Source organism: Chiloscyllium plagiosum, unplaced genomic scaffold (assembly GCF_037043375.1).
Source record: "Chiloscyllium plagiosum isolate Xiang-an unplaced genomic scaffold, Cpla_swu_hap1 HiC_scaffold_53X, whole genome shotgun sequence".
NCBI lineage: Eukaryota > Metazoa > Chordata > Chondrichthyes > Orectolobiformes > Hemiscylliidae > Chiloscyllium > Chiloscyllium plagiosum.
The window spans coordinates 15,492,571-15,504,022 of NW_028270191.1; the positions used below are offsets into that span (position 1 = coordinate 15,492,571).

General features: G+C 39.8%; 1 protein-coding gene across 2 annotated transcripts in view; it reads right to left on the minus strand.

Annotated features, from left to right (window-relative positions):
- Positions 1 to 10,472, minus strand: part of letmd1 (LETM1 domain containing 1) — a 30,192-nt gene extending 19,720 nt beyond the window's left edge. For both annotated transcript variants that reach the window (XM_043681957.2, XM_043681956.2), the window contains exons 1-4: positions 10,335 to 10,472; positions 8,164 to 8,312; positions 4,500 to 4,615; positions 2,903 to 2,985 (exon numbers count right to left, since the gene is read on the minus strand). In XM_043681957.2, the coding sequence (XP_043537892.1) occupies positions 2,903 to 2,985; positions 4,500 to 4,615; positions 8,164 to 8,312; positions 10,335 to 10,426 (440 nt within the window). In that variant the 5' untranslated portion in view covers positions 10,427 to 10,472. The remainder of the gene's footprint in view (positions 1 to 2,902; positions 2,986 to 4,499; positions 4,616 to 8,163; positions 8,313 to 10,334) is intronic.
- Between the last annotated feature and the right edge of the window lie 980 nt (positions 10,473 to 11,452).

An 11,452-nucleotide genomic window follows, 5' to 3' on the forward strand; every position in this document is an offset into this window, starting at 1 on the left:
ACAGATCAAGAGAAAAGGGGTCCAGAAAGTATAAAGGAGATAGGAAGGCAGGAACAATTAAATGATAAAAGTGATGACTGTACAAGGCAAAAGGAAGTGATAAGGAGACAAATATAAAAACAAAGGATGGGTTCAAAGGAGGGGTAAATGGTTATAACAGAGGGAAACATGCACCAATTTGTACAAAAGGTCACTTCCCATGGCATGGGATTGTGACAAATGAAAGAGAGATGGGCCCCGAGAGGTATAGACCAGTACGCTAGAAGATTCCCACCATAAGTACACAAGCCTATGTCTCTTCTGTTGTCAATGGCTCTATGCAAATGTACTTCATTAACAGCACAACTCTGTTTGAGAAGTACTTCAAATATATTAAAGGAAAAAGAATAACTGGAGCGAGAATAGGGCTCCTCAAGGACCAAAATGGACATGTATGTGTAGAACCGCAGGAAATGGGCATGGTTCTCAATGACTATTTCTCCTTTGTGTTTATCATGAAGATTTGGGAACTTGGGAAAGCTAGTGCTCATATCTTGGGGACAGTCCATTTCACATCAGAGGTGGTGCTGGACGTATTAGAATGCGAGAAGGTGGATAAATCTCCTGGTCCTGACCAGATATATCCAGGAATCCTGCAAGAAGCTAGTGAAGAAATTGTGGGGTCCCTGGCCGATATTTTTTGCATTATTGTTAGCCACAGGTGCGTTCCCGGAGGACTGGAGGGTAGTGAATATTGTGCCATTACTCAAGAAGGGCTGCAAAGAAAAGTCTGCGAATTATAGATTGGTAAGCTTAACATCTGTGCTAAGTTACTTGAGAAGATTCTGAGAGATGGGATATACAAGCATTTGGAAAGACAGGGCTTCATTGGGATAATCAGCATGGCTGTGTGAGTGGGAGATCATGCCTCACAAATTTATTAGAGTTCTTTGATAGTGACCAGGAAGGTTGATGAGGGCAGGGCGGTAGACATAGTCTATATGGATTTCAATAAGGCCTTTGATAAGATTCAACATGGTAGACTGCTCTGGAAGGTTAGAGCGCATGGGATCCAGGGCGAGCTGGCAAATTGGATACAAGATTGGCTTGATGGTAAGAAGCAGAGGGTGATAGTGGAAGGACGCTTGTGACGAGTGGAGTGCCTCAGGAGTCAGTGCTGGGCCCATTGCTGTTTGTTATCTATATTAATGATTTCGATGAGAATGTACAGGGCATGAAAAGTAAGTTTGCTGATGATACTAAAATAAGTGGTGTCATAGACAGCGAGGAAGGGTATCAGAAATTGCAGCAGGACCTTGATCAGCTGGGGAAGTGGGCCGAGAAACGGCAAATGGAGTTTAATATAGATAAGTGTGAAGGCTTGCATTTTAGAAAGTCAAATCAAGGTAGGTGTTTCATGGTGAATGGTTGGGCCTGAAAGGGTGTTGTGGAACAGAGGGATCTTGAAGTTCAGGTTCACAGTTCTCTGAAAGTGGAGTCACAGGTAGACAGGGCAGTACAGGAGGCTTTTAGCACACTGGCCTTCATCAGTCAGGGCATTGAGTATAGAAGTTGGGAAGTTATCTTGCAGTTATACAGGACGTTGGTGAGGTTGCACTTGGGAGTATTGTGTTCAGTTTTGGTCACCTTATTTTCGGAAGGATGTTATTAAACTGGAAAGAGTGCAGAAGAAATGTACAAGGATGTTGCCAGAACTCAATGGTCTGAGTTATAGGGAGAGGTTGGACAAGCTAGGACTTTTTATCTTTAGAGTGTAGGAGACTGAGGGGGGACCTTATCGCAGTGTATAAGACCATGACAGGTATGGATAGGGTGAATGCACTTAGTCTTTTTCCAAGTTGGGGAAATAGAGGACAAGAGGACATCAGTTTAAAGTTAGAGAAAAGAATAAAAGGGAACCAGAGAGGCAAGCTTTTTACACGGAGGATTTGGAATGAGCTGCCAGTGGAAGCGGTTGAGGCGGGTACATTAACAACATTTAAAAGGCATTTGGACAAATACATAGATTGGAAAGGATTAGAAGGATATGGGCCACGTGCAGGAAAATGGGGTTAGCGTGGATGAACATTTTGGTCGGCATGGACCAGTTTGGGCCAAGGACCTGTCTCCGTGGTGTTGGATTCTATGACTAAATAAGAGAGAGTTGGTTTAGAAACTGGACACCAGTTCTGCCCATAGTAATTAAGAATAATACGGCTGGTAGCAGGGTGCTGTATAGAATTAAACTTACTTTACTATTTCATACCATACACACAGTCTCCCATTCTGCCTGCCAGAGAAAGCGCCATTGTGAGGCCAGATATTTCCTCACAGGGAAGGAAGAGCATTCATCGCAGGTCATTTTTGCACACCACTGAGTTTCTGCAATGAAGGTTAGACAGTTTATCTTACATTGACTTTTGAAATTCTTTCCTGGAATGTGGGCATCAGTGACATGGCCAGCATTTGTTGCGCATCCCTAATTGCTTGTGAATGGAGTTGCTTGCTAGGGCACTTCAAGGACAAGTAACAGTCAAACAAATTGCTAGACAGTCATCAAGTTACCACTGCAGTACAAATGTATATATCCTGATATGCTGTCAAATGTAGACCATGCTAGGTAAGGATGGCAGATTTATTTCCTTAAGAGCAATATTGAACAAGGTGAATTGAACCCAGGCCTTCAGAACATTTAGCCTGTGTCTTTGTGTTACCAGTCAAGTAACATTAGTACTATACCACCACATCTGTTTATATGGAAGTGATGTGTTGTTACCAATTTTCAAGGTGCATGCGCTGAACTGAGAGACAGTATTAATAATAGTACCAAAGTTTAAAGCTTTGGTCCTAAAGCATTTCTGAAAAAGGCTGGATTGACTTTACATAACACCAGAATACAACTGAAAAATATTTAAATACTCACATCAATACAAACACCATATAGTTTGCAAATGGCGGAAGTGATAGCAGCACTACAGGTATCACCTTTATAATATCTCTGCGAAACTAGAAGAGAAAAGATTTACACAGATTACTGCTAAAAACTTATGTCTCCAGGTAGTTAACATTATTAGCTTAGTATTGGTTAAAAAAAAAGCTTTTTGTCTTGCACTCACCAGGTTGGTTCACAAGAATACCAATAAAGGAGAAAACAACTTATACTGTATTACAGAAGAGTGCTGATTAGTTGGCAACCGAACTCTGATTGGTAGAGGCAGGCCATGAAGAATGCAACGTTAAATGACAATTGAATGTTAACTGCCATTAGGCTTTGCTTAGATTTCAAACCAGGCAGGTTGACTGAGATTGGTCAGAGCATTGCTCTGAGAAATAAACCAGTAAATGGCTGCCACTTATTTTGTCAAATTGAACCAGGTACAATGTATACATGTGTTCTTTCTGTCTGCAAAGAATAAGGTCCTTGGTATTAATATACAAAGCTTCCAATATGCGAGTGTGCTAGACTGTGAGTCCAACTTACACTGAAGACAAATTTAGGACTGTAAATCTTTGAACACTCTCAATTATCCAGGACACGTTATCCAACTGCAGAATCACCTCTAACGTTGGATGTGTTGCAAGTTTCGCAAATGTGGTTTGGTTGGGTATGGTTAGTACTTTGTATGTTGCAAGCAACTGAAGAGATATGCTATTTGATACGATCCACAAGTCTTTGGGATGTATGGCGTACATCACCCTGCCACTGAAATTCATATTCACATAATCAGCACTCTCCTGTAATACATTACAAATGTCACTTTCCTGCTTTATTGATATTTTTGCAAACTGTCCTGATCAGTGCAAGGTTAAAAGCTTCAACAAAATGTTTGTTTCAAGTCCTGTACTACCAAATAACTAATTGTTAGTTAACCTGAAAACATTGCACAATACATAGTTGCGTAAACATACAAATACAAAGCTTGAATTTGTTGAATTCATTACCACTCATTACAAAGTGAAATATCACTCCTGTTGCTTCAATTTCTGCTTCTGTGCTTTCGCCTTTGTGCATTGATCAAGGTGAGGAACGTCAATTTTGGGGAATGGGACACTTGCCATTTCAGGCATCTTGTGCTGGCAGGGAGAACTCCCTGGTTGTTATAGCACAATTTAAATGTAGAATAAAGCTTCTTCAATTCAATCACAATTTCACAGGAACAGACCACTCTAAACAAAGTGACAAACTCCATTTCCCGCACCAATATCAGTGGCCCAAGAGTGAACTAAAAATTGCTGGGTCTCACTTTGTCTGCTCCTGCACCCCAAAATCATGTGTTTGGCATTGATATAAGCTTTGGAGATGTCAGTGTATGTCTATTTTCTCAACTAGGATCCAGTGTGTTTGACTCAGACAAACAAGGTTTAAAGCATTGACAAACAGACGAAGCGTTTTGAACAATTATGATTCTATGGATGAAAATGGCATCTTAATGCCTCAGTATCTAGAACAGGAATAACAAAAGAATGAGTCATTCTGCAGCACAGTGACCTTCACTTAGGATGTGAAAAGAGACTCCTACCTGTCTTAATTTTTCCATTTCCCTGTAGTGCAGCTGGTTGTACTTCAGCCCCTGATCAGCCATCTTATGTTTTATTCCAGTGACTTCCTTAAAGTCAAGATACAATAAATAGAAACCTACAATGTACACAAAGTGAAAAAATATCGATTGTGAAACTACTGTTTCATACAAAAGACAAGAAGGAGAAGATGATTTTTCTTTTGTAAAACACAGCGAGTTATGATGATCTGGAATGTACTACCTGAAAGTTCAGTGAAAGCATATTCAATGGTAACATTCCAAAAAGAAATTGGATAAATACTTGAAAAGGAAGAAAGATAAAGAACTATGGACTAAGTACAGGGGAGTAGGTTTCACTGCATAACCTTTCAATGTGCTAGCAGAGGTGCAGGGGGCTAAATAGCCTCCTTCTGTGCCATAAGATTCCATGAAAGAAATATTTGTATTTACATACAGGTCGTTATGCTATAACACATGCTTCATTAACACAAATTCACTATTACACTATTGATGAATTGGAGGCACTGTTTCTAAAGCATGAAACTTTAAAGCATCTATAGGTTATAACACAATTTCGGCCCCGTTAGTTTAAATAGTACTGATTTTGCACAATTTTCTTATAACATGGGATTGCAGGAGAGCCAACGTTATAGCAGAACTGACTGTATCACCTTTCACGGTGTCCCAAAATATTTTACAGCTAATTAAGTATTTTTGGGTTTGTAATCACTGTTGCAAAGCAGAGGAACACAGCAATTTGCGCACAAAAAGCTTCAACAAACAGTAACAGGACAATCTTCAAATCATCTATTTTAATTATGTTTTTCTTTCAAAAGGAACCCCATGGGATTTTGGAAAACAATTTTAGAGGAACAATACAAAGAAATATATACAAATGCTCTTCACCATTCACTGAGGTAAATCTGTTAATGTACAGATAATCAAAGGCTGTAACGAAAGGAGCAGCAACAGTCATGCCTAAAAATGAGGCATCAACCTGGTGAAGCTATAATATGGGACTACTCGCATGCCAAACAACATAAGCAACCTGCACTAGACAGAGCTAAGTATCCCACAAACAATAGATTGGCTCTAACCGCTGCAGTCCTGCCACATCCATGAATGAGTGATAGTGGACTATTAAACAAATTGGAGGTGGTGGTCCCACAAATATCCACATACTCAATGATGGGGGAACCTAGCACATCAGTACAAAAGACAAGGCTCAAGCATTTGAAGCTATCTTCAGCTGAAGGTATTGAGTGAATGATCTATCTTGGCCTCCGCATTGCGGATGTAAGACTTTAACAAATTTGATTCACTCCACTTGATATCAAGAAATAGCTGAAGGAACAGGATACTACTTCAAAGCTTATGGCCCTGATAACATCCCAGCAGTAATACTGAAGATGTGTGCTCCAGAACTAGTCAAACTTTTAGCCAGCCAGATAAATACTGTGGCTACAGGAAGTCAGAGGCTGGGAATTTTCAGGAAAATAACTCACCTCCTGACTCTCCAAAGCCGATCTACCATTGACAAGGCACTGTCAGGAGTGTGATGAAATACTCTTCACCTGCTTGAATGTGTGGCTCTGCGATCACTCAAGAAGCTCGACACCATCCATGTCAAAGCAGCCTGCTTGATTAGCACCATACATATCACCTCATTCACTCCATCTGACAGCAGTGTGCACCACCTACAAGATACACTCAATAACTGACCAAGGCTCCTTAGAAGGTACCTTCCAAACCTGCTAATTCTGCCACTGAGGACAAGGGCAGCAGATACATGGGAACACCATCACCTGAGAATTCCCCTCTATGTCACACACCATCCTGACTTGGAAATATATCACCATTCCTTTACTACGGTTGAGTCAAAATACTGGAAATTAATTCTGAATAACATTGTGGTTGTAGCTACACCATATGGACTGCAGAGGTTCAAGATGGTAGCTCACCACTACTGCTGTCACAAGAGCATTTAAGGATGGGCAACAAATGCAGCCACATCTCATGCAAGAATAAAAAAAAAAGCAAATCAAGCCAATTTTGAAAGAGGAAGACCAAGAAAATAGAAGTGGAAAACATTCATTCAATAATATTTGTGCTCTTGTTTGTGTCCAAGTATCATTGACTCCCTACAGTGTGGACACAGGTCATTTGACCCATCAAGTCCACACCAACACTCCCCCACCCAATCCCTGTAACCCTACATTTAGCATGGTCAATCCACCTACACTGCACTCTTTGGACTGTGGGAGGTAACCAGAGCACCCAGAGGAAACTCATGCAGATACAGGGAGAATGTGCAAACTCCACACAGACAGTAACCCAAGGGTGGAATTGAACCCAGGTCCATGGTGCCTTGAGAAAGCAGTGCTAACCATTGAGCTGCCACGCCACCCTAAGTACAGTGGATAAATTAGATTCCTTTAAAATTTGTCAAATGCAAATAACCTGAAAAAAGAACTAGCAAAAGTGCTTTAGATTCATGCCAATTATACTATTGAAAAACAAGATACTCTAATATTCTCCTAAACTAATAGTCTTCCTAAGGTTAAAAGTTCTGTTTTCACTAATTTTAGCAAAAATACAGAGATTAAAAACTCTTATTTATTTATTAAATATTTGATACGTACCAGTATAATTAATGGCTTTGATTTCACACTATTAATTTCAACTTTTGTTTACAGTCAAGAAAGACCATGTATTGTTTTGGATTCTCTACCTAGATCACTGGACTATACACTACATTTGTGTAAAAAGAAATTCCAGCGTAACACTGTAAAAAAATCATGGACATACGTGTGCTCAAAATATTTCATCCCACAGCATCTGGCCACCCTTGGGCTGTAGCATAGATCTACAGTTAATCCACGCTGGCTCCGTCGGAAAAGAGCACAGAATTCTAAATTCATGTTTCACCCACAAAGTTCCCTACATTCTCACCCTACCTGCCTAGAAATTGAGACTTACCTTATACAGTTGCTTATTATAAGCCAGACTTTCATGTTAATTCATGTGTTCTGTGCATCTATTAATTGATGGCATTTCAACTGCAATCTCAAAGTCAATTTCAAATCCTGCCTGCAACTTTAAGATGCCATAAAACACTCCTTTTTCAACCAACCTTTTGATGCTTGTATCTTCTATAATGGCTTAACATCTTGTCCTTGTTTCCTCCGAAACATCATCGGGCATTTTTGAGAGTTAAGGTGCAATGTGAATTCAAGCAAGTTGTTGAATGTGGTCAGTGAGTAGCAATTTGAAGGAGTACCCTGGTTGGTTGTTTTGTCCTCCTCCTTCCCAGAGTAAAAATGTCAAAATCCCAATTGCAGCCCTGTTCAAGATGGACTGATTCAACAGACCACAAATCAAATTTTTTGGTTTATAAAGTTTAATGTGACACTGGGAAATGCTTTTACTCACTGAAACAGGAGAGACCGTACAGACATTCTGTTAATCTAGGGAATGTTCCCCAAATGTAATGGTCAACAACTACACTACAGAAATGGATGGAGAATATAATTTGACTTTTTCCTATACAGTGTATTATATCAGTATGTAACGAATTGCTTATTTCTCTCTTTCACCATACCCCTACAGCTTTTGTCACCCATGCTGCTGAAGAGTAATCAACATCTTCTGACCGTTAACTCACCTCTGAAAAAGGTTGAGTAGATCACATAAAAACGTGGAAAGTTTCTTTCCAGAAATTGTTCATATTTTGCATTCAAACGTTTGACCTTTGAGATGATGCTTCTCCTCTTCGCAGTTGTGAAAAATTGAGAGAGTGGGTGACCAGTAAGCCTGAGGTGGGGGCAGAGAGCAGAGCAGATGGGAGGATAAAATAAGAATGCCATCAGTTAATCTCTAGGTGAACTGTTGTTATCTAGCTGTACAAGAAGATAAAGGAGAAAGGATGAATGCATCACTAGTGAACCAGACTCTTTAACATATGCAGATTTCAACAAGGAACAACGGAGAGCAATCAAGAATTGGAACTTTGACCAACTTTTCTCTCATTCGTCTGAGAACACTGAGACCAAATACAGTATTCCTGCTATTTGGCTGAAATCAACTGATTCAACACAAACTAAGGAATAAATCAGAGACCTTTTCCATGATTCAGATGCACACTTTACCAACTAAGTAATTGGGAAGCATCATTACACTTAACATTGTCAAGACATGGCAAGTTTCAAATTGCAGTTAGCGGACAAATGTTTGGTTACACATAGCAGCAAAATATTTACTTTGCGCTCAAAAGGATTTGCAAATTCTGCAGGGCATTGCAAACTGTACATTTCAACAGGATTTCTGATGTATTTGCGCTCGGGTTTTGTAACTACTGCAAGGTATTGCATACTATACATTTTAGCCAGGTTTCTACCACAAGGACGTGGCCTTTGAATTTAAAAAAAAACATCATTCGTGGGATGTGGGGGTCACTGGCTGGTTGGCCAATCCTAAATACCTAGAGGGCAGTTAAGAGTCAAAAACATTGCCGTTGGTCTGGAGTCACATGCAGGCCAGACTGTGTAAAGATGGCATATTTCCTTCCCTAAAAGGCTTTAGTGAACCAGATTGATTTTTTACAACAAGCGACAGTGGTCACAAGATGGCCATTTGGCTAGCTTTTTCTTCCAGTTTTTTTTTAAACTGAATTTCAGAACTAATCCAGTGGCATTACCACTCCTGCCAGCACCTCCCCAATTGTAAACAGATCACAGAAATTCAGCTACTATGGTTTTACTCAAAATCCATCATTGTCAGAAAGTCATTAGCATGCCCCATAAATATGTGCACACACTTTTACAATCTCAAAGGCAAAACACTGCAAATGTTGGAATTTTGCAACATAAACAGAAAATACTCAAATCAGTCAGCGTCTCTCAATGTACTGCCATTAACCCAAGTGTTAACAGTTTTGTCTTCCACAGATCTGCCTGCCCTGCAGAGTATTCCCAACATTTTCAGTCTTTTATTCAGATTTCCAGCATCATCTTCTTTTGTGTGGGGGGGAGGACAACACTACAGGCAATTTAGCCTCGCCAATTCACCTAACCTGCACATTTTTAGATTGTGGGAGGAAACCGGAGCACCCGGAGGAAACCCACGCAGACATGGGGACAATGTGCAAACTCCACACAGTCACCTGAGGCGGGAATTGAACCTGGGTCTCTGGCGCTGTGAGGCAGCAGTGCTAACCACTGTGCCACCCAAATGATTTTACAATGAAGAGATCACCTCACAATCAAATTAACTGCAGAACAAGTGCAGTCATGACTTCTTTTAAATGAACTAATATGGGTGTCACTGGCAAGGTCAGCATTTGTTGTCCATCCCTAATAGCCCAAGGGTGGTTAAGAGTCAGCCAACATTTCTGTGGGTCTGAAGTCAAATGTGGGTGCTTCCCGACGATCGACAACAGGTTCATCGTCCTCATCAGACTCCTAATTGCAAATTTGTTATTATACACAAAACTGCTAACAATTCCAAATTACATAATAAATATTGTAATTAATTTAGATCACATCGCCTGATAGGTTCTCAAAAAGACAGCTAAAAATCCTGATAATTGCCTACATGAAAAAACTTTGTTTCTCGTGGAATATGATAAAGAAATCAGCGTCTACAGTTTCATTTTAAGAAGTTTCTCATATAACCCCCAAATTATAATACACTCTTTATGTGTTGACTATCTTTCATGCTTGCATCTATTTAATGGTTGTGGAATTGGGCGTCTAGAAAGAAAAAAAAGCCATGCAGATACAGAAAGAGTGGCTAATAATACATTATACGAAAGACTTCCATTGAACGCGCTCTTACTGGGATACATAAACCGTCGGATAGTGTAAAAAGTCGGAAAAATAACATCCTCTCGGTCCGCGAAGCCTCAAACAACCTCTGGTCAGCGCCATTTTAGAAAATATGAAGCTGGGAAGGTCAAAGGTTATTGAATCTCGCGATGTTATCCATAGGCAAATACATCAAGGTCTTTCTTTTTAAAAAAGTTTGATAAGAAAAAACAATAACGGCGTTCCTTTTTATCGCCCCTATTTTCCTTGTTTTCGTTTATATTATTTCGTTTATATTATCGAGGCTTGGTTGGCTTGCTTCTGGAGGGTGTCAAGGAGACAGCACAGGAGCGGGACGATGGTACTATTGGGGTGGGAAGGCTGTAGTGATGAGCAACCAGGAAAACTGGAGATCTTTCCATGAGAAGAAATGCCGTTAAGAGGAGATCTGATATAGCTATTCACAACTCTGAGAGATTTTGATAAAGCAAATTGCGGCCCCTTTTCAGGGACTCCATTTGTGCATGTTAATAAGGCTGGCATGTCACCACTGACTGCTGCCATTCAAACACAAAACACTGGCACTTAATTGAGATCCAGGCCTGTTGGACTACGCCACAAGAGAGTCATGACTGAAGGGAGGAAATTGGAAAAATATACAGCACCACCAGCTTGTATAGTGTCTCAAAATATACCAAGATTCTCGCAGTTGTCAGGCAAAATTTGGCGCATGGAATTAATAGGTAGGTAGGTTTTAGGGAAGGTCTTACAGGAAGAAATTGAAGGAGATAATTCAAATTGTGACAACAAAGAATTAACACAATATGGAATATAATAAACATTATGGTACAGAAACTTCATGCATAGGTTTTGTATGTTTCTTGGTGGAATAGATAATTATGCTGAAATAATATTAGGGCATGCTGAATACATTTAGTATTCTCAATTATTAGACAACATTATATACTGTATATTATCTATTTTCTAAATTTGTTGCACAATAAAGATGAACATTTTAAAAACATTTCCACATTGTAATCAAAAAATGTGGCAGCCTTGATGGATTGATTTACTCATTTTTTTTTAACCCTTTCCAATAGATTTTGTATTTGATTCCTGTGCAGGTGATCGCAAATTGTTTCTATGGTA